The sequence below is a fragment of the Drosophila sulfurigaster genome, chromosome 2L, assembly GCF_023558435.1.
Source record: "Drosophila sulfurigaster albostrigata strain 15112-1811.04 chromosome 2L, ASM2355843v2, whole genome shotgun sequence".
Lineage (NCBI taxonomy): Eukaryota > Metazoa > Arthropoda > Insecta > Diptera > Drosophilidae > Drosophila > Drosophila sulfurigaster.
This window is the reverse complement of record NC_084881.1, coordinates 7,385,115-7,409,349: the sequence shown is the minus strand read 5'-3', so window position 1 is coordinate 7,409,349 and position 24,235 is coordinate 7,385,115. Positions and strand designations below refer to the sequence as shown.

Genomic DNA, 24,235 nt, shown 5'->3' with positions numbered 1-24,235 from the left:
ATAATGGAACAAAGAGACGTGATTTCAAAAGTCATAACATATGAAGTCTGCAGACCGTGAGAAAAAAATTGTTTCCCTTTAATAAAAAATTATATTATTATTATTAGAGCAACTTTCTGCATTGTTAATTGGACGAATATACAAAGAAATCAATGAAATTTAGCCAACATAGTAGGCTACCATGTAGGCAACAAAAAATAACACTATTACACTTACACACAAACACATCACACAAACCAACAAAAACAAAAAAAAAAATAAAATAAAATAAACATACATATAAAAGAAGAAAAAAATGACTACACTGAGGCCGGACTTCACTTTACTTAATTTTGAAACCTATGAGGAGTATCTGCAATCATTCCAGACCGTCAAGGATCACAGGTATCTCGGTTGCCTGTCAGCCATAAATGAATTGGCAAAACTTGGATATCGAAATACAAACAGAATTTACAATGAGGATGAGTTCAAATTGTGCAGAATGAAGACATTAGAGTTAATGAACCCAAAGATTAAAATGAGTATTACTAGCGGACATTTGGTAAAAAAGTGATGATCCGGGGCTGCGGGCTTTGGCGGAACGTGAAACGCCGAATTTATTGAAAAAACTTTCAGTAAGCAGTACTATATATATTTTAGCTCATAATTAATGGTGATAGAATAATTTCATCATCCGTGTCTCTTCTTGCATCTGCATAAATTTAGTGAAATTTCATGCATAGATTTGTGCACTTATTGCACATATTTACTTTCAATTTTAGATGCCATCCTATTACAAAAATCTGCGAGACTGAAAATATGTTTAATTAACTCAGAATTCCATTTAAAGAGAGAGCTTGAACATATACATTTTTTTTTTATTAAATTAGTATATTACAATTTAAACATATAAAACCAATATACTTAGTTCAAAAGAACCAGCTTGACGTGTCAGGATATTTTATAACCCAAAATTAATGCAGCCTGTGTATTTATTTAAATATTCCCTATCTATTTCAGACTATAATCTTCGTAGTTATACGAATGCCGAGTGGCTTTGATGTATCCAGTTACATGGATTACGAAATGAGCTTGCGTCAATTTGATTTGAATGTTCTTGGCGCCTCTAATTGGAAGGAAATTTTTCAGGGGAAACCAAAAATTACGTCCCAAGTCGAGTGACTTGAGCTACTACAATATGCAAAAGAAGCAAGTCACTCATAATAATAGTGACAATTATCAGACGTTGGCCATTGGAAACTCACTATTGTTTCTGCACAAGGGCGATCACAAGATTATTGATCCAGAATACAAATCGGGTAATCCTACTTCTAAGCGCCGAATGATTTTTTCTCCGTCGCTTGGAACTATTGTATTATATGATCATATTGTCAGAAAGCCTATATAAGCTAATAATATTTATTTTTCATGTGTGATCAAAGAACTTGAATTGCTGCTTTCGTTTTAATAATTTAAATTATTTTGGATACTCAGTTCAAATAATTAAGAACGCAGGCATTCAGTTGTGTTTGGTTGGGATTTCCCAACCGAAACAGACACTTCTATTTCGCAGCATCCACATATTTCCGTGTCAGATTTGTCAAGATATTCTCGCGTCAAGTTCAATTAAAGTAATGCCCTGATTTCACCAATATATTCTCAGCCTTAGGCCATTATGTAAAAGTCGATTAAATAAAACTGGTACATATTTTTAAGAAAGAATTTTACAATTCTAACAGTAAGAAAGCTACAGTCGAGTGTGCTCGACTGTGAGATACCCGCTACCCATTTTAATAAAGGCAAAATATTGCGGTATCATTTTCAAAATATACCGAATATACTGCAAAATACTAAAAATATACCAAATGGTATACCATTCAAAATATACCATAGACGGTATAATGTCCCAGATTGTCGGCCTATGGGTAGCGGGTATAAAAATGGGTTCTGCTGTCGCATCTTAGTTATGGTTGGCAATATATTATATATATATCGATATACCAAATATGGCCGTTGGTATATTTTAGAATATTTAGGTAATAGCAATGCTTTGCTTTTATTGAATGGGTCGACTTGACTGTAGCTTTCTTTTGTTTCTGTGTATGTTATATACTCATTTAAGGTTTATGATATTTTGTTTATAGCTACTCTACTGAAAATGGAATAAAAGAAACTTTAAATTATCATCTTGCTTAGAAATTAAACAAATACAAATAAATTTTTATATTTTTTTTTTTTTTTATTTAACTAAATGAATTTCCTTAATTTTACCTATTTTTTTAAACACATCTGATAAATGATTGGAATATATTAAACACGAGCCATCAGTAGACGGGCATAGAATCCCCGCTTGTTGAGAAGTTTGTTGATGTTATACCAAGAGTTTTCATAGATTATCGCCACTGGTCCATTGGGATTATCTCTGCTAAAATCGTGTCTCATGCACAGATTCGTCTGAAATCGGACATCCGAATAGGGGCTGCTGAGCAGTGTGTAAGAAAGTCCCAGAGGTGTACGTTCGGTAGCCGTGCTGTCCAAGCACAATTGAAACAAGAGAGTACATGGATCGGTTTCCTCGTCGTTGGGCTCATCGGCAAGGTTGGCCGTCCGCCACATGAATTCAACAAACCAACGCCGATTGAAAGCATCAAATATTTGGCAGGTCGTAAAAATATTTGGCGAAAATATCTCATCTATCGGATTGAGGTGCACCATACGAGCTGTGATCTGCGGCAGTTGCAGAAACCTCATTACATTGACCCGCAGAGCAGTCTTCTTATCGCGTTTCTCTGTCATCTTACGCAGCTCATTGAGCAATTCTTCAGCTTTCTTGTGGCGAAACTCGCAATTCTCATTATGTGCCTCCTCCAGCACGCCCACTGTGCCTTTCCACTTGCATCCGATGCGTTTGTATTTGCATGTTGTCAGCCGGTTGCAACAGTCTTGTAGGCTATGAAGACGCAGCAGACAGCGCGGCAAATGCATATTGCATTTCTCACAGGCCACACTTACTTCAGCTAGTTGCCGTTCGACATCTGTATTGCGATTTACTCGTTGTCGATAAATTCGCACTCCACACTGCGAACACGTGCCCATCCGGGAACCGAGCATTTTGTCCAGCACACGTATTTGATAGCAGCCAGCACAGATGAGATGTCCATTGTTGCACTGGTAAATCTTTGAAAATGGCACCATCTTGCACACAATGCAGCGGAACTCGCTCAAATCGCCCGAAGTGCCCACTACATGGACGAGTACTCCGCTCGCGGCTGGCACATTGTTGATCTCGTCTTCCGAATCCACATCTGTATTGATTTCATCCTCAGCGCTCAGCATGGGACCCACAATCTCTTCCAGATTTTCTAAAGACATCTTTACGTTTGTATATATATATTTTTAGTGTAATGTTATTGAAATTATTTTATGTTCCGGTCTGAGTTCGATCTCACGTATCGAATGTACTATTAATGGAGTTGATTTTCAGTCTGTCTACGTCGACTCGAGAAATGCCAAAAGTCCAGGATCACTAGATATATTTGATATACATATTATGTATATGAAATGAAATTTGTATATGCCTTAATTTAATTAACTATAAGTTAATAACAGATAAAAATCTTATTTGTGTATTTTGCATCTGTGCCACGAAAATGTTTAAAGTGAGGCCAAAATTTATATTAATTAGCTAAAGAAGATTACTATTTAAGCAAACCTTAAAAATATAATTTAAATTCATATTATAGTTCTATGACACAACATTGATCTCTACTTGATTATTTATACCCGCTACCCAAAGGGTATATTCTAGCTTTTAGGCCTCCAAAAAAAACAAGTTAGAAATCTACCCGGTAACCATTATGGATAGAAGCAAAACATCGCGGCATTATTCTTCAAATATACCGAATATAGAGTATAGTACTATATAAATATACCAAATATATCATTCGGCATATTTTTGTATTTTTATGTAATATTAATTTGTTATTATTTTGAAATATTTTTTTTTTTTTTTTTAAATGGGTATTGCGTATCTTCCAGTCGAGGAAACTCGACTGCAGTTTTGTGGCTTGTTATAATTTTTTTAAATTCATATTTACAAAATCATATTACAACATTGTAACATATTAACAACTTGTTCCGAGAGCAATACAATTTTCGGTAGTCTTTTTATAAGTCGTTGCGGTTTTTTCTGTAATTCATTACATATATATATATTCTTATAATACACGTTATTAGCTAACTTGACTATGGCTTCAAACAACATACTTTTTTGATAAAACAGCAGCAACAATTACTTGACCACATCTCATACAACATGCAATAGCTTTTGTTGACTGAAATTCGTTGGATTTTAATTAGATTTTTCAGCGCTTTTGTAAAAATTGAATAGGTGGCAGCATATTGAGTTAGCAATTCACATCGATTGGCCCCATTCATTTGACAAACTACCAAAAAGTGGGAGTTATGTGAAAAGCGATAGACGAAAAGAATAAAAACTTTGCAGCTGGCTTAAAAAAGGGAAAATAGAGCAGCTGCTTTTTGGCTAAATAATAAACAGTGCTAAATCATTTCAACAAATGCCCGCCACGTGATTTCCACTTGCTGCACGTGCTCTCCTGCATTGCCCGCGAAGCCTCGTGCCCACTCGGCCCAAGCATGAACAGCTGCCAAAGCACAAATTATTGGCATCTCGCTCAAGCGCAATAAATACGCTTGAAAACTGGCAACTAACCAACAAAAAAAAGAAGAGAAGCTAGCATATTCAACTCTTTGCCCTTTCATCTCCTTTATTTTCAAACTCCAATTTGTAATTCATTTAAAGTCGCAAGTAAATCGCTTCAAGCTGTTTACCCTGCAGATTTTTAATAGACGCTGATTCGTATCTGTCAGAATGGTAAACAGCGAGAAATCGCAGTTGCAAATGATTCGTTATGAGATACCCAGTACTTAGAGGTTTACTTTTATATGCAAAATAATATTGAAACTTTAAAAAAATATTTTGAAACTCAAGTTTAGTTATTCCTTTCATTAACTTCCAAAAAAAAAAAACATTATTATTCTTTTTAGTTATTATACCCTGTATATTTCTTATTGATATCATGGAAAAAGTGTAGCATAAATATTTATTTTCAAAATTCAGTTAAATAAGAATATACAAACATTGTAATTATTCATGAAAATACATTTGAGGTTTTTTTCATATTTTTGGAAGTTTCTGAATTAATATTTTATAGCACAAAATTGGAAAAACGATTATTGAAAATGAGAAAACAGAAAATGGGTGGTATTCAGAAATATAAGATTGATTTTGTGTGGAGAAACTTTTTATGCCGTTTTTCATATTTTCCTATATTTAAGCTATAGAAATAAATTATCTTTGAACGTGTTCTTTCCGCACTCCCATGTGCTGAATTCTTGCAACGCGAGTCGAAGGGAGACAGAGAAGAAGGAAAAGCGCAACTAGAAACGCTTTTGTGCACAATTCGATTATTTACGTTATTCTTTTTAAATGATATTTCCCGTTGGCAAACGGGTTAGCGTGTTTGGATTGCAATGGAGTTGGTCTGGTCTAGAGCTGGATGGTGAAACCAATTATCTGAAGCAAGGAGTTGCGCCAGCCAAAGGGCGCCAGTAATATAAAAGGAAATGAAGCGAATGAAACCAGGAGGAAGGAGACAGAGTGAAAAGCATGGACAAGGCAATGCATCGAATAGAAAATAAGTATCTCTGGCAGCTAAGAGGCAACAGCAAACAAAAGATCAAATTAATAGCATGACCAACAACTTTGGCTGTGAGGAACAACAAACACAGCTGCTACGGGGCTGGGGGAATGGGGGGCAACTATTAAAACGAAAGAGGTTGAACGAGGTGGAAAGTGGTAGGAGGCACAGTGTCAACTGCAGTGGATAAACATTTGAACAGTTGCTGGCTGCAGCCAAAGTCAAGCGAATGCCTCACTATAAAACGCCCTTTGTGCCACAACGAAAGCATCACAAACACTTCCGGTGTTCTACAAGCAACTATCGGACCTCAGAATGTCATCCAAATGCGCACTGATCTTTGTCCTGGCGGCTCTCTGCTGCCTGGTGGCCACCGAAGCAGCCACTCAGCGTCGCAATGGCGCCATTCGCCCCGTCGAGTTTGAGGCAGCCGACGAGACCAAGAACGGCAATGAAGTTGAGGCAAAGCGTGAACAGGAACTCGAAGAGGAGGAGGACAAAGAGACTGACGAGAACAACACCCTTCAGATTAACCAGAACCACAGCGGCGCAGTCAGCAAGCAGGACAACCTCAAGGAGACCATTGTGAAGCCAAGCAATGATGATGCCCGTGCTCGTCGTGTGCGCCGTCGTCGTGGTCCTAGCCGCACCAGGAACTCTCGTCGTCGTCGTCGCAATGGCAACAACCGTCGTCGTCGTCGTGGTCCCAACAACCGCAGGCGTCGTGGCCCCAGCCGTCGCCGCAGCACGATCAGGAGACGTGGTGGCAGGCCACTCCGCGGTTAAGACACTTTCTACAGGACACAGGAACGAACACACGGCAAAACAAAGAATGGAGTTAAACAGAGAATCACACACACACCCAGGCTAACACACACACACACAAGGCATTGAAGCATTGAACTGATTGATGCATGTGTTATATTTATTCCACCTTCCGCCCTTTGTAAAAAACGAAATATCCTAAATATATTTTCACACTTTAACCAAAACAAATGATTTTTATTCAATTCATATCAAATAAATATATCATTATGATAGATGTAGAGTAGTGAAATAATTTGATGGTTGAGCCGATCACCAGCCACTAATTTGAAATTAGGTAAAATATTAGAATTATGTATATAACATACATATATATTAATTCTAAGTTTCACTTACGTGATGTTTCCAGATGAACAGAATAATTGACTTGAGAAAAAACTACATATATATTATACTTCGCAAGCTCCACAAATTTGGCACGATAAAAATCTAATTCATGGCCACACCACTAAAAATAAAATAAATAGGGAAAATTTAACATATTTGTTAATTTGGGAAAGAAGGAATATTCATCTCAATTGAAAAGTTGCTCGTGTAAGACGTAGCGATGTGTTTAATTTGACGTACATATGTATGTATGTTACATATTGTTGTAATTTGTTGGTTGAAATGATCCCAATAAACGTGTTTTTAGTGAGTAAGTTGAAATTATCAAAATTGAAAAATCCAATACTCATGAAAACTCAAGTAAATCGGAAAAATTATTATATACTTTCAAATGCATATGCCTTAAACTTATACTTTTAAATGCATATGCCTTGAACTCAATTAAATATGCTTTCTATTAAATTAAATCTTTAAAAATAAAAAAAAAACACTTGTAGAAGTAAAGATAAACATACTAAAATAGTTATAATTATAATTATTTATTTTTTTAACTGCGCAGCAAATGACTGTATATAATATAGCGTTAAATTAATAAAGTGAGAAATTAATTATAAGATTTACTTCAAACTATACAAATCATGACTGCCCGAAAATTCCGTCTAATGATCTAACTAAATTTGTATGCAAGATTCAGAGTAGAATAGTTTAAAATGTAGCATTTTCACCTTTAAGAATTGGCAGCCTACCACTTTAAGGAACAGCCAAAAACTCCTTAAAAGCAGATCATGCATGTATAATTATTTTAGAACTCATCAACTCTTGAGAACACTTTGACCCATTCTCCATAAACGAGTACTTATCGTGTGACATTCTTGTTGGCCACTTTAAATTGGCTATTGAGCAAGTATCGTGGTTGAAGTTGTCGCATGCGATTTAAAGTGGCAGCAAAGTTTAAAGTGTTCGTTAATACACTGCATGCTAAAATTCTTTGGCCAACACGGAAAACTTTTCAACAGCATGCGAAAAATGCCAGTGGTGAAAACGCTAGAGGCCTTCTGTTCCCTCGTCAACACCAGCCATGGCCACAGTGATAGTTCCTAGACCCAAGCCAAACCAAACCAACCCAACACGAGCCTCAGCCTCAGAATGGCATCGACTCCTTTCCCCTGGCTGAGGCAGGCGACGTGACATGTGACAAGAACTTGCCGCGGCTGCCTGCAACAGCTGCTGTTGTTGTTGTTGTTGCTGCCACACTCTGCTGCCTTCTGCCCAGCTTCAAAAATGATGAATGTGCCAATGTTTCTGGCCTGCAGCAGCAGCAACAGCAACAGCAGCAACAACAACAAACAACAGTAACAACAAACATTAAAGCAGCATTCGAGCAGTCTCAACTTATCCTGGCTACACTCTGGCAAACTTCTTTGCTGGTGTTTTCTACACTGCACACTCGGCTTGGCAAAAGTTTTGCGGCCGCCAAGTTGGTCCATTTTTGGATTATTAGGCAACACTTGGCGCAACATTCGCATGCAACCAAAGCGCGTTGCAGCCGAAGCCAAGCAAGGCCATTATGTTGCAACTTTATCAACACGAAAGTTCTTCTAGTGTAACAAGATGAGACGGTCTCTCGCATAAATGCTCAATGGTAAATGGTAAATGAGTTTGTCAGCCTGCACCAAGAGACAGACAAACACATACGCATTAAACCTTAAATAGTTAGTAGACGGAGACGGATGCAGGGACATGGAGAGAAGCCGGTAGAGAGCAGGAAATTAAATCCATGTGTTGAGGCTGTTGCAACATCAACAGCCGCCGTCGTCACCATCGCCATCGCCATCGTCAACGCCATGTGCACATTTTGATGAGCAACCAACCGCATTGATGAGCATTTTCTATTGTTATTGTTTTATAGGCATCAAGGGGAATATCAACTCGATATGGTCGAGCAGAAGCTCTGCTCTGCTCATCTCAGCTCAGCTCAGGTCCGGCAACAAGCCCAAAAATAATCATATACAAAAATGAGCTGCAGCTCAACTGATGAACTTTTCTGGTCGTTATACAGCTCTCGTTACTCGCTACTGGTTACATTGGTTTTGACAGCGAGTTCAAATTGCTTCTTGACGTTTAATTAAGCGCACAATGTGCATTGAGAATTCTGTAATTTCCTATTCATCAGCTCCACGTTTGTTGCTTATCGGCCTTTTGCTCTGATGAATAGACAACAATGCATGTATAAGTATGTATATTACATACATACACAACATATACTCGAGTGTTTATGTATTCGAGTCTGGGTGTGATAAAAGTTTGGCTTTGTCAGCATCTGTTTGAAAAACAATAAGCCATTCCATTGTTTGCCTTTTTGAGCAACAACAAAAGCCAAAAGTCAAACAATTTAGATATCACAATAAGGTAAATGCATTGAATTTAGTTCGAGTCTGAAAAACTTATCATGCGACGTATGCAAAGAAAGCTGTTGAATGTAAAAATAAAAGAAAAACTTGTATCACTATGCTTCAGAAAATAGAGCAATGAATGAAGTAATCTCAATGCAGCTGAATCAATAGTTTGCTGAATGTCCAAAATCGTCTGTTTTTAAAGTAAAATGAAGTAAACTCTAAAATGTTTGTCTTTTAATAATTATATTTGAGAGTCGCTGTCATTTGCATAACACTTTTGAATAAAATGTTCAAATTAAATAAAGATTTTGGTATTTAAATATAAATGAAATAAAACAAAAAATATATAACTTATATACATCAATATGTTTAATTACAAAAATATATTTGTTCTTACTTCAGTAAAATGATAAATTTTATTTATTGCTTTTTCACAATAACACCTTTGCAATGATAACATTTTGTTGCATTTTTTTCTTTAAATTGATATAATAATTTTCATTTTACTTTGGGAACAACGCTGAGATTGACTTGCTACAATTTACATGACCGAGAGAACAAACTCACAGTGTGGCCTTCGAATCGATCCGAATCATGCGAATATATTATAAATGAATGATGCATATTTTGTAGTTTTTTTTTGAGAATTTTCTTGCGTTTTTTTTTTTTGCCTTGTGCTAATGTATATTTCGCCAGGCTGCTGTGATTTCAGTGCCGACTCGTTTTTGGGGCCAGCCTTCAGCCTCCAGTGTGAACAACAGAATAAATATACACAAGGGTAAAAGAAAGAAGGAGAATCACACGACGATTTTCAATTGAACGGCGGAAATGTAACGGAAATAAATTTACATAAATACAATATGGTGCGTGCTTGTTGGTGCCATTTTATTTGCACAATATATATTGAGCATGCACGCACAAATATACGAGAACGGGAACGAGAACGAGAACGAGTATTTGCACAGAAGTGCGTATTGATTTATATGCACAACTGAATTCCTTATTTTTATTTTGCCTTCCTTCGTTTTTCATTTAAAAATCAAATTTAAGACAGCACTTTAGTTATGCCAATAACCAGAACGAGAACAAACACAGAAAGAGGATGGATGAATGGCTTGTCATATGAAAGCATCTGAGCACCATCGTTTGCACTTCTTTAATGCCAAAAAATATTTTTGGCAATTCGTGACCAAATTTAGAGCACACTATCGCATGTGTAAATGACATACACACCTGCCTATCTCCAACAAGCTAGCTACATATGTATGGAAAGAAATTTTTGCATGCAGCATGCATTATTTGCATTGGATAAAAGACTAAAATAACCAACGAAGCAATGTGTAGAAACTTGGCACTCAACGGAGAGACACCTAGCAAAAAGAAATTGAAAAATTATAATATATTTATTTGTAATATTTAAACCTGCAAAAATATCATGTTTTTATTTCCACCTTTGAACACAAGAACACATAATTAAGAGCTTTTATAATAAATATTAAAAAACTAATTTTGAGTATGGGTAAACAATGTTTAAAGTGACAAAAAACATATAGATGAATTTTGAAATTAACGAATTCGAACGAATTACACAAAATGGACGAATTTGTTTATTTTATCGTAAAACAGAAAAATTTCAATTAATTTTAGCTCTAAACGTAGTGCCAACCCAGATCTAAAAGAATGATCCTTTCTTATTTTGAAAATTGTTTTTTCTTTGTCACTGTAAATGGTGTCGCATATGTACATAATTTAGTTATTTGTTAATATAATTAATATAAAATTATAATGGAAATCCAACTTTTTTTAACGAAAGAACTTTTTAATTAACTGCATTGGAATAAATATGAAAATATGGCAAAAAATTAGTTTTGTGTATTAATTTTTTTATTTCAAATTTTTTATTTAAATTTTGAACTCATCTAACAAAATGATCGTACAAAATCATATTTCCATATAAATCGGATGGTATCAGAATGCGATTGACATTCATGGAATATTTACTTGGTTTGTCCGTAACAGGAATGTGCTTGTGATCCGCCTTGTGCATAAATGTTAATCCCACTCCTCCGCTAACTGTCTGAAAGTTATCCGTACTATTATAGTATATGCGACCTTTGTGCCAATCATAGTAACTCAGGTCACTTTTCTTTGGTTTTAATAGCTTTTTGCCCTCGAAAACAGATTTCCAATTTGTGCAGTCTGGCTTTTGCAAACTGCTTTCTCGCAGTCTCTGCTCATAGTCGATGTATCCGGCTACATCGAAACCATTTCGTTGTCGTATCTGCACAAATATAATAGTCTAAAAAAAGAATTTATTTAATTTTTTTCTTTTTCCAAACTAATGTATATAGTATCTTACCGATAAAATTCCTGCTAGATTGTATTCCTCACGTTCCATGAGAGCTTTTAATGCATCATCGGTGCCTTTAAAGTATTTGCCATAAAGCACACTCGTAATTTTCGGATTTAAGTGATCATGCACTTTGTTTCTCAACTTATTGAATTCGCTCTCTTCGTAGACTTTGTCTGAACATCGATAGCCAAGTTTAACGAGCTTTTTTATTATTGCAATACTGCCAATGTATCGATAGTCCTCGGTCTTGATAAATGAATTCAAGTAATCGTCATAACTTTTATAATTCAACAGTCTTAAATTCAAATTAGCCGCCATAATGCAGATGGTTTATTTTTGTTTTGTAATTCGAGTGGCGAAGTATATTTTATTTCAGTTAATATTTTACTTGATTCATGTGTGTTGATTGATGTCAATTATGACTGACGGAATACGCTAAAGTATTTCGATACTTTTATAGGTGAGCAATACTATTTGTAGTTCTGAATGTTAACAGGGTATGCGACTACTTATGTGAAAATGGTGAAAATGTCTTTTCTATAAAAGCCAAGAAAACATACAAAAACACAAACTACGATGAGGAAGATGAGGACTCTGCTGATAAAGACAACACACACTGAAAGACAAGGAACGTGGTCGCTTGTCGCCATTTCGTTGCATTTGCGTCTTATATGCATACACACAGACACACTCACACACACAGAGGCACATATATGTATATATATATATAAGAATTGAAGGTACTTCCATATGTCAGGAAACAGCGCCAGCTCCGAACTCAAACGTGCAGTAAAAATTACATTTTCTTTGCACGAACATTTGCCACAACCAACAAACTGCACGAAAATGCACAAAGATTTTTTTATTGTTTTTTTTTTTCTTCTTTTATTTTTTATCGTGCTTTGTTTTAACTCGAATGTTGGCAGAAAACGTTTCCCATTGGCAGCGACATTGGCGGTTCCTCGATTGCTTTGAACAATGGTAAATGCTAGCTATTTGAAAATCAGAAGTTCACATTTTAACAAATAGATTTAGTATTTGGTACAAGAAAATAATTGCTGATACATTTCATAAACGTTGCTCTCGTAAATCGAAAAAATTAAATAGCAAGTATAATTTTACAGCTAGAGCTAGATACAATATGAGGTAAAAATTCCAATTTATTTAGGAAATACTTTTGTATGGGGAAAAACCCTAACTTACTACGGCTCTTAGCTGCTAATCTGGTATAATTCGTAGTCTATGGTAGTTCTTAATTTAGTACTATATTAATATACCAATTATTGCACATATTATATGTATATGGTATATTTTTGGTATGAACAATACCGCACTGTTTTGCTTTTATTAAAAATCTTACAGTAAAATGTGGTTTCTTATTTGTTTTGACAATTATGTTGGATGCCCAAGTAAATGTCGGTGCATTTATTTATATTTATAACAAATCTAAAAGTCTAATTTAATTCAGTTTATTCAGTGTTCAACCCACTGTGCTAAGCACTGTGTTAGTTTAAATGGCGCAGAAATCGGTTTTGCCACTCGTACGTTTGGCATATTTTACAAATGCATTTGACATAAATTTTAAAGGGCTTAAGTGCCACAGCCCTTTCGTTTAGGTTGAAGTCCTAGTCCCCGTCCTAGTTCGTGGTTGTAGTCCACGTAATGTGGCACATGATAAGCAGACGACGACGACGACGAGAACGCCTACAAATATGGGAAGGTCGTTAAATCCTTCCCGGATGCCCACATAAAATAGGGCAATTACACTAAACATCATAAATTATGCAAAGCCTCGGCAACAAGTGAGCGATAAGCTCAAAAAGAAAAAAAAACAATAAGAGATAGGGAAATGAAAAAAATGAAGCAACTGTCTGACAATCATCACTCAGTTGGACACTTGAAGCCAAGCTGAATAAAAGAATGAAGCAAATGTATTTTAGGATTTCGGAGTCCTTGTTTTGCATGTGTGTGTGTGTGTGTGTGTGTGTGTGTAGGGGCAAAAGCAAACTCGACTATCTAGTTAAGGACTCGGCACTCAGTGCTTGTAGAGCTCAGTACTGATGTCGTTTATCAACTGTCAAGCGAAATGCATTTCAGCAGCTGCTGACAACAATGCGAAGTGAATTGCTTCTCTCTCTCTCTCTCTCTCTCTCTCTGTCTCTGTTCCCTTCTCTTCCCTCAGCACTAACTCCATATCATCCATATTCATCCAGCCCATGCCAGCGTCTCTTGCAAATCGGTTTTACTATGACATTAAGTGTATGCGATTTCCCCTTCAACAAGACAATTTAATGCAAAAATGCATGCTTGACAGCCTGCCAATGCGTGAGTGCTGCAGGGCGAAGGCAGAGACAGAGACAGACACAGAGGCAGAGTCAGTGGGAAAGGGGGCGTGGCGAAAGGGTTAAGCGCCACTACAGTTATGAATAAATACGTACTCGTGCATCTCGTAGGTAGTGGAACTTGAGCTCTTGAAAACATATTGAACACTCGTTCACTCGCTCGCATCTGCAGCGGGCATTTTCAACTTGAGTATTCCTTGGAGCTTAGTGAGGCGTGTTATCGCCGAGTTTGCATGCCCGCACAACCCATAAATGTCAATTGGCCCACGCAAAGTGGCAAGTGGCAAGCGGCAACAAGTCCGGATGGGTAACGGTAATGGTGAGGAAATGAAATGCGGTTGCAGCTACTTGCAGTGCCATAATTATAGATGGCTGTTTATTTCTATGGCTTGATAAGCATAATCAATTTCACTTTGCAAATTTGCCAAATCAATCTGATGGCGAAAGAAAGTATTTGCTACAAAAATCAAACTATAAATAATTTTAATTTAAAATTCATATATATTTTAGTTTAATTTTTAAATATCTGAAATGAAAATCATTAAATTCAGAATAATTATATAATATGATAAATGTTTAACTACACAAATAATCACACAATCAGTAAAACATAAATAACTTTACAAAGTCAAAAGACATGTTTTAAGCTTAAGCTACTGGGCAACTGATTTATAACTGATTTATACATTGGAATGTGTAACTAAAGCTAAAAGCTTAAGCATTAGAACTAGCTACTTTCTAAGGAACAATCACCGTGCCTCGCTGAACAGTAATTATGAATTAACCTAATCGATATATTACATTTTTCACTACTTCTCGCCCTTTCCAACCTTTCATAGCATTTTAAAGTTTTTTCTTCAAGTACTAATTACACATTTAATCCCATTTTATAATACCAACAGAAACCAAAGTAACTTAAACCAAAAGTCAACAATATTATTAATAGCAGTATTACACAAGTCTTAACCAAATGACAAGTCTGCATTCCAATAGCTTAACCATTTTAAATTTCCCTCACTCTCTCCGCATTTATGTAAATTTGTTTGTTTTTTTTACAGTATTTTGCCATTCTCTTTACCCTTCAGCAGCTAGTCTGAAGACGTTCCTTTTCTAGTCAGCATCCTCTGATTTAAATGCTAAAGTGCACGATTATCATTTCGATTTTGTATAAATAGGATATGAATTATTCATAGGCACTTACTTATGCGCCATCAAAGCGATTTTCGTAGCTCCATTTCCATTTGGTAGCCTTCCACATCTAAATAGACGCACTCGTATGGCAATATGATGAAGTTGGCTTTATATTGACTGACTGAATACGAATCAGAGACGCAGATGAAATATTTGTTTGGTTTGCATTAACACAAGCCATCCGTTTTGGGGGGAGATCTGATAGTTTGATAAAGTCAAGTTCACAAATTAAAGTAATTTCTTGTCGCACAACTTTTCGAATTGCAAGCCGTAGTAAAAGTTGTGACAATTGTTATTTCAACACGGATGCAGATACAGATTCACACAGACAAACGCACACATATTGGCAGAGATAAACACAAATTACTGTCGATTTCATTTCACGCCTTGAGCAACGAAACTTTACTATGCTGTGGAGCACGCCATGGAGAAATCTGTGCCCATTGTCAAACTGGCGACGAGACGCGACGTCGTCTTCAGCTTGAGTCCCGAGCCCTAAAGTCTCTCGTCCTCCTTAACTGAGTCCTGGCATCATCCTCACACACACACAGCGTTCACGGGGTCGCTTCCCTGAAATTCGATAAGGCGACACACCGACAGTAAACGCGACGGCGACGACGATGACGACGACGACGACGATGGCGACGGAAACCTGGAAGCAATTTGCGCATAAACGTTCAGCACGATAAAATTTGCAGTTTTGTTTATTTTTCTGACAGATGCTGGGAAAACAGCATTGAAAAGCTTTGAAACTCTGTGTTCTTCCTCTAAGCGCTATGAGAAGTTTTGATTTGAATTAAATTTCGAATTTATTCCTGCCTCTGATATGCTTAAGCAGTTGTCAGCCGCAGCTCGTAGAGCGGGGAAGGAGACTTTACATTTTGCTCAGATAATAATCAGTACGAAAAACGCAATTTAAAGTTTAATTTAAACAATAATTCACAGTATTTTGTTTATTGCTTATTATGATGTGATTGAAAAATAATATAGAACATTTTTTGTTTAGTTTTTACACTTTAGTTTAAGCCAATTTTGGAATACATAAGAAACTGAGAAAACGTTGACAAATAAATTGCATTGCAACTGTTGAAGTAAAATAATTATATACATATAAAAGAAAAATTCATAGATGGTTTGCTATATTTAAATACGAGTATCGTCACAATATACTTACATACATACACCCAATTATAGTATGTTTGCCTATCTTTTAGGCTCTGAAATTATAATCCATAATTTATATTATAAAAATAAATGGCTCATATTTTAAATTCGCCTTCATCACTAATTATATTATATTTTTCATTAGGCATTTTCTGAGACAGATACGTTATTTGCTATTCATGTTTTTAAACCTGAATTAATATGAGAAATAAATGTAAAATATATACAGATCGTTCAATTTAGAAAACCTTTTTCAAAACTTGATAAAGAATATTATCAGAAAAGATTTATAGTTTCTCTTGAATTGATGGCAAATCACACTTAAATTTGGGCAACAATTCAATCATTGTGTTTAGGTGGCAGCAAATCATTAGCCAAATCTGTCAATTACATTGGTACGAAACAAATGTCGAACAAACACAACACAACCGTAATGATAAATCAATAATAAATCATGTAACTTGCATTTCTCCTTTTTTTGTTGTTGTCAAACAAACAGTATTGTTTTTCCAAACAAAATTAAATATCAATGGGGCTAAATTGTCACAGTGAAATGGAGACATGAACAAGAACGAACAACAAACAGTTTAGGAAAAATGGGACCAAAAATTGCAACAAATCACATAACTAAAACGCATTTGGATGTCAACTTGGTTTGCTGGCAGATGAAAATTATAATTGATGCGATATTAATACGCGTCCTAGGGCCGGGATCTCTTCCTCGCCCTCCTCGCTCCCCTCTCATTACACCACTGAACAGACAGTTGATGTTGAGATTGATGCGCTGCATTCGCGGAAAAAGGCTTAGCAACAGGCTTGCCATTTTCCAGTTTCCAGTTTGCCACTCTTTTCATTCCCCCTTCTTGGTGCTGCTGACTGATGGCATGCGTCATTAATGTCAGCAATGGTGTTGTACACACAGTGACGCACACACACTCGCACACACAGCCAGCATAGAGTCCTAGTATACGCACAACAAAACGTTCACACAATTGTCATCAGGCTTTGCCTTTGCTTCGGCTTTTTGCCTCTCTGGTCTCACAATGGACGACGATACTGTTCGGTTCAACTCTGCATTGCATTGCTCTGCGGGCATTGTGGTAATTAGATGAATGTGCCATAAATCATTTTCTAAATCATTTGTTGCCAGTTGCCAGTTGTCACTTGCAATAGCACCGGCATGCTCATAGCTCCCAGCTCCCAACTCAGCTCAGCTCGTCTCGGCTGGAAACAGTTCTCGGACATCAAACATGTTTGATTGAATTTCAATTCTCGTTTTGTTTTTGATTAAAAGTAGGGCCAAGTGATGTGATTGATTATGCATTACACATATACCAAATTTTTAAATACCATAAAAAGGCAAAAAATCTAAAAAAAAAATTAAAAATAAATTAAAATATTATTATAAATAATTACACATGTAAATAAGACTATGTATGTATATAAAAAGTGAGAAGCAAAAGTTGAATGTTCATATTTCAAATCAGTGTTTCTATATATTTACGATATTATTATTTTGCGCTCCACTTTATGATATGACACTAGCGTTGAGCACACACAAATTGGACCTTTCTTATCGATAGATAATTTCTTCCCACTCTTATCGATATTTCCATTTTATAGTTCTGTGCAGTTTGTATTAATAATAATAAAGTGCTGTGTAATAGTGCAAGTTATCAGTGTTGCGCAATGCGTGAGAAGTACTCTATTCTTATAACACATAAGAATAGAGAATTTCGGATAATAAATGAAAATGCTCCACACTTAATTTATTTTCCTATTATTAAAATATATTAAAATACTTCTTAAGAAATAATTTACCTTATCGAATGAAATTTTGGCGTTTAATAATTATCGATTTTAAAATGTATTTTCTTGAAATCCAGCACAAAATGAGTCTTTCTAAAAAATGACAAGAATATATAAAAAATTTTTTAACTTTACAATCGATTGGAATCTTTTGTACATAACATCAATTAAAGTCCTTTTTAAGAAACAAATAAAATAATGCATCAACCATTCAATTTGAAAAGATATTAAATATTATTTGTTATTGAAGTTAATTACAACATTTTGTATATATTATTATATTTTAATTATTATTTATTAATAGCTTTGTGTATAATACTTTAATTATATCTCAAGCACAGTTATATTTGTTTAAAAGAATAATTTTTAAGTGCGATTTTAAATGAATTCAAATTAAAAATATAATTATCAAGTACTATTTTTGAGCATTGCTACTTCATAATATTGCTGTAATCGGTTATTAGCATAATTTTGGGTCCCATTGGGAATGCGAGTAAGGTAAATAATTAAAAATTCAGATGACTGGCTTGTAACAAACCCTAACAGAGGGTCTCAAAACAATCGAAACCACAACAAACATGTAACTCATTATGCAACTCTCAGCAAGGAGCACCGAAAGGATTCAAACTCAATAGGCTCAGGGCAGCAGCGGGGGCTGTCCTGTTGCCTGTTGAGTGTTGTCTGCTGCCTACTCTATTCTGTTTGCTGTTTGCTAGCGAAAGCGCATATTACAATGAGGCACGCCTACGCCCATGCTGACGCCCACAAAAGCAAGTGAGTACGCAAACACACGAAGGATGAAAGAGAGGAGGGGCTGAGACAAGTGGCATAGCAGCAATAGCTGTTAATTGTGTACAACAAGGAAGAAATTGCAGTGAAAACAAAATGAACTGTGGCATGGAATGTCAAAGGAGATAACGACAACAACAACAAAACTCACTTCTCCCAAAAGTGGGCGTGACTAGGCGAAAGTTTAACTATAAAATACGGCGACACATACAACAGATACCAAAACGGAGACGGAAACACAGACTGAGGAAGGCAAAGGGACTGGGAATGAGAATGAGGATGGGGATTTGGTTAGGGACGTAACCCTTTGACCATATGCTACTCGAGAAGCTGGACGCTTGACTTGCTTTCGATTTTGCGAGTATAGCAACTGCAACTGCATTTTAAGAGCTAAAAGTCAGCGCTGTCAGTTAATCGTATTTGGCACAACGTTAAGCGGCTTAGATGCCAAGCACTGAGTGCGAATATGTATCTTAAAGATACAATTGTAATTGCATTGAACATTTTGCATGCCGTATAAATTATTGGTGCCACATTGCCGGGCTCGATGTTAATTAAGTCGTTATGTGACACTCGGACTTTTGGCCTTGACACCGGGCTGGGGGCATTTGTATTTTATGCAGATTTATGGGGCTGCAACAACAGCAAAACATTGCTACAAGTCTCGCAACTCTTCTTTATATACTATCTACAGTCTCGTATTAATACCGAATACACATACACACACACACACACACACACACAGACGCACTCTCATAATTAATAGTTACAAAAGGTGAAACACAAAGGCTACACAACCGAATAGGTGGAGCATTGTGTGGCAAATGTTTTGCAAGCTCGTCCATCCGTCGCTCCGTTTGCCTGTGTTTCTAAAACACAGATAACATAATTATACCTTCTTTAGTTTTAATTGTAATTTATGTTTTCGCTCCGGGCCCGTGTGATTTATTGGTCCAGCTTGCAGTGCTTCAAGTTTCTCAAAAGCTGGTCAGTAAATGAATTTTGCAATTATGCTTTATAGTTATACCCGCTACTTATAAGGTAGAAGGGTATTATAACTCTCTGGCTACAGGAAATGTATGCAGCAGACAGAAGGAATCATCTCCGATCCTATATATATATATATACATGTATTATTGATCAGTGTCAACACATCAGACTATATAGCAATGTCTATCCGTCCATATAAACAGCGAGCTATTTGTCGAGAGCATTCGTTATATAACATATGCACGCAGATGAAGAAAAAAAAATGACTAACTTCTGTGTTTATGGTTCCTATTAAATTAGATGTGATAAGATACAAATTGTAGAAGATACTTAAGAAGAACTTTTGTGTGGCAAGAAAACGCATACTGCAATCTGGTCTTAGATGCTTTAGCTGAAAAACTAGTACTCTGGTATTTTTAGCAATATATAATGTATAAAATGTAGCCTTGAGTATATTTTAGTATTTTTGAGGTATATAAATTCGGTATATATTAATAATAATACTGCATTGTTTGCTCTCACTTAAAATGGATTGCGGGTATCTCATAATCGAGCACACTCAACTGTAGTTTTCTAACCTTTTTTGTGCTCTTTGTGTGCTTTAGCTATATAGTAGTTTATTACCGAAGACACATAAATTAGTCAATTCATTATTTAAAATAATGTGAAATGAAAATGAAAATATAATAATATAAAATGAAATATGAATAAAATCAGGTAAGCTACCCTTAAGCAAGTGATTTTTTGTCACAATTTATACATCTTTAAGAAATATTTTCAATAATATAATATTCGATCAATAAAACACATTGTTGTTAAAATGGAAAATGTCATCTCTTTAAAATTCTTAGCTTAATTATTGGAATCTAGCTCTCGTCTCATCATCAACCATTAAAATGAACATTTTCAGCTGTCTTCGGCAGAGCCACTGAAACATAATTGGGACAGGGACAATGTCAATAAAATCAATGAGAAGCGCAAATAAGACACCCAAAGCATTGGACTAATTAAATTGTGATTTGTGTCAATGATAAGGATAATAATTGCCGGGCAAACAAATCCACAGACAGACAGACAGAGGTAGATAGAAGAAATACAGGCACACAGTACTTGACAGTTTTCCATTGTCTGTGAGGATTTTGTCGACGGACTTTGGGGCGTTACCTAATGATGTGACGGCGCGATAAGAAACAGAAAATGGGCTGGCAGCCAATGAAATTTTTGTCGACAATATTCGTTTAATGACAAGTAAATGACGTTGAAAATATTGAACTACTTTGCCGTGCAGTGAACCAGCAAATGAAAAAGACCCAACAAATCAAACAGCACGTCCCAAAAAGAGAGAGGGAGAGAGCAGGAGAGAAAGAAAAGCCCAGACTCCCGTTTCGATTTCCCATTTCCACAGCTGCTCATCCTATTTATGCCATCTCGACGTTATCTCAGTCTCTGTTTGCTCCGACTGTTTTGACAAGTTATCATGAAGATGTTTCGAGTCATTGAAACAAAGGCCAAGTCGAGTCAATCAAACAATGGGACAGAAACGACAACAACACAAACAACAACAACAACACAAACAACTGCTCACATTCCTCAGTTGTGTTGCCAGCGGGTGGGCGTGGCCGAGGGCGTAGATAAGAACCCAAACACGTTGAAATTCTGATGCCCATTGAACCGTTGGAAAAATGTCAACATTAGCTACGCATTATGATGATGTCAAGCAGCAAACAGAAAGCACCAAGCAGCAAGGAGCAAAAGACACCAAAGGAGCTGTTCTCACTTGCTCAAAATATTTCAGCACACAGTCTGCAGCTAAATGAGCAAAGTTATTATGGGCCAACATTTTCATTTTCATTTTTATTTTCGCTTTCATTTTTATCATCAATCTTTGCGCTTCAACACTTGCTCCAAATTTTTCAAGACTACCGAACTGTGTTCGACTCTTGACACTTGATGAAGCTATAATATTTATTTAGTTTATTATTATGCCGCCACCAGTTGTGCTTATTGTTAATGGGACCACTTTACAGATCCGTTGACAGTTCATTTTTTTAGGCTATCGTAAAGTTTGGGAGACAATTCTTATTTTACAATTTATCGAATCAGGTTAGATAGGAAGTCAGTTAATTATGAGTATTTATTATTGCATCGAAGGAGAAACGTTTCTGCAGGGAGTGAAAAAATCCAGATTGAAAAGTAGATTGCAAATCTTGAAATATGATTTTTTGGTTGAAAGAATCTTAAATCAAGATTTTGATGCTAAACTGCAGTTTAAGATTAAAAACATTTTTTTTAAGGTTATAATTTTGCTTTACGAATGTTTTTATCCAGATTGAAAAGAAGATTAAAAATATCTTGATATAAGATGCCGGCATATATGAGAAACTTTGAAACGTATGTTTATAACATTTTTTTGTTACATCAGAATAGCAGAATATTATTTAATGAAATGTATTTTTATTACACCTTTAAATAGACAAATTCAGAGAATAAGTTCAAAGAATTATTTGATTGATTGGCGAGTTCGATTGTCAGTTCTTTGAAAAGGTAGATGAACCTAAATGAACATGATCCCAATATCTAATTAATTTAATTAACTGACAGCTAAAGGTCTTAACATTTTTGGTAGTGAAAAAGATATTTAATTGTTGTATTAAGATTTCTCTTATAAAGTATATCTAAGCAGAAATATATATAAAAAAAAAAAAATGGTATTACAAAGCTCTATTTGAGAAAAGAAAATTATATTACACTCTTAAGAAAACATCAGATAACTAACAACATTTTTAAAGAATATATCAATATAGAATGCTCATTTCAATTGGATAAGTCAGCTCTCAAGTCTCATCAGCCAAAGGCTGCCAAATATTTCAGCTGGTTAAGTTGTTACATTCCGTTCATGCCGCACACAATAAAGATTCTTGCTGTCTTCTCAGTTAACAAAACATTTTTATCACATTCCATGCAAAATCGAACAAAAAAATGTGCTGTCAAAATGTATAAAAATGTTTCGGCAAAGTGAAAAATCATACACATAAGCAACACAGTCGCTGTCTCTAACACCAAGACACCAACACACAAACACACACGCACTCTGAAATACACCCACATTGCCACCCATTCACATGGCCAGATATTCACATAAATGGCACGCACACTTTTCATTGTCAAAGCGCGCACACGTGGAAAAATGGCAGCCATGGCAGCTTTAATGCCATTTTTGTACTTTTGCTATGTTGTTGTCGTTGTTGTTGTTGGGGTTGTCATGCTATTTTGGCAACATTGTTACGTGTGTCGTCAAAATCGTCTGTCTGTCTGCCCGCCTGCTCTCTGTGCCTTTTCTCTCCGATTTACCAAACACAAACGATGTGTTAAGTAAGAGAAACTGCCACGAAAGGAGCTGACCTGGTGTGAGACTGAATGACAGTTATGGGGTGGGGAGGGGAGAACAGGAGGGGGAAGTTATGCCTAGAGGCAAAAACCAGACGCACTTGTGCTTTGCTTACCTATTAACCTTATCGCTCCACTGATTTATGTATGTAAATTTCTCCGATTCACCGATGGCATCATCGAAAAAGTCATATTACCAATCAACAGCAACAAAAGGAATACTCTCAAATGACTAATGGTTAAAGCTTTCCACGGCACAATCAAGAAAGTATATTGAAGAACAATGAAATTAAGTTTTTTGACTTTATCCGTACTCTTTCAGATTATATATCATAGAATTAACTTACAGAAATAAATAAAATCAAGGTAATTTAGGTGTTCTAATAAAAAAATACTAACTATAATTTCAAACAGTTCTATAAATAATGATAAAATAAAAATAAATATTTAATTGGAAGAATTCATAGAATAATTGGTTTAACTTCATTGAATCATGGAAATGTTTTGCATTCCTATCATATACAAATAGTTGTGGAAATTTCCTATTTGAATCTTTTTCTGCTGAAAGTGAAAGCAGAGAAGAGATTATAGACGGACAAAGAAAAGATAACATTTTCAAAATAGACCTGCAAAAATTTGTGTATAAATTGACATAGTTGGGCAGTAGCTGCCGTCAGTTCAATTTGTGTCATTCAGAGATCTAGTCAGCAATTAAATTATATTTATTTATTGTCGCAAGTTTTGTATATGCTTTAAGTAGTAACTATTAAGAGGTTGTCTTGAATATGAAATCAACCTTTTAATTTACTACTTGCAGCAAGTGCAATAAATGCAAATCAGTTTGATTCACAAATTCGTTGTTTTCATTGTATCTGTTGGAAAAATGAAACGCTTAAGTAGTTGATACAAGGGCGAGCTTGACAATTAATCGCATTGTGTAAACTACTTAAATGGCAAATTTTT

The 24,235-nt window shown here is 35.7% G+C and overlaps 3 protein-coding genes and 2 long non-coding RNA genes across 5 annotated transcripts; 2 read left to right on the top strand and 3 right to left on the bottom strand.

Moving 5' to 3' along the window:
• The first annotated feature begins 101 nt into the window (after nucleotides 1-101).
• LOC133850528 (uncharacterized) lies at nucleotides 102-1,401 on the top strand. Its single transcript, XR_009895647.1, has 2 exons — nucleotides 102-614; nucleotides 1,000-1,401. It is a non-coding gene; the product is annotated as an uncharacterized LOC133850528 (long non-coding RNA).
• Nucleotides 1,402-2,289: 888 nt separating this feature from the next.
• LOC133847671 (zinc finger TRAF-type-containing protein 1-like) lies at nucleotides 2,290-3,351 on the bottom strand. Its single transcript, XM_062282855.1, has one exon. The coding sequence runs from the start codon at nucleotides 3,349-3,351 to the stop codon at nucleotides 2,290-2,292; it is 1,062 nt and encodes a 353-aa protein (XP_062138839.1).
• Nucleotides 3,352-5,999: 2,648 nt separating this feature from the next.
• LOC133850700 (protein nemuri) lies at nucleotides 6,000-6,671 on the top strand. The gene has a single exon (XM_062286861.1). It carries the CDS (start codon nucleotides 6,015-6,017, stop codon nucleotides 6,483-6,485), a length of 471 nt encoding a protein of 156 aa, XP_062142845.1. The 5' UTR covers nucleotides 6,000-6,014; the 3' UTR covers nucleotides 6,486-6,671.
• Nucleotides 6,672-11,109: 4,438 nt separating this feature from the next.
• Nucleotides 11,110-12,032, bottom strand: LOC133850641 (cilia- and flagella-associated protein 299-like). Its single transcript, XM_062286778.1, has 2 exons — nucleotides 11,607-12,032; nucleotides 11,110-11,546 (listed from the first exon to the last, which is right to left on the bottom strand). The coding sequence occupies exons 1-2, from the start codon at nucleotides 11,916-11,918 to the stop codon at nucleotides 11,163-11,165; spliced, it is 696 nt and encodes a 231-aa protein (XP_062142762.1). The 5' UTR covers nucleotides 11,919-12,032; the 3' UTR covers nucleotides 11,110-11,162.
• A 2,911-nt stretch (nucleotides 12,033-14,943) lies between these two features.
• LOC133845283 (uncharacterized) lies at nucleotides 14,944-16,116 on the bottom strand. The gene is made up of 2 exons (XR_009894722.1): nucleotides 15,144-16,116; nucleotides 14,944-15,078 (listed from the first exon to the last, which is right to left on the bottom strand). It is a non-coding gene; the product is annotated as an uncharacterized LOC133845283 (long non-coding RNA).
• Nucleotides 16,117-24,235: the final 8,119 nt, after the last annotated feature.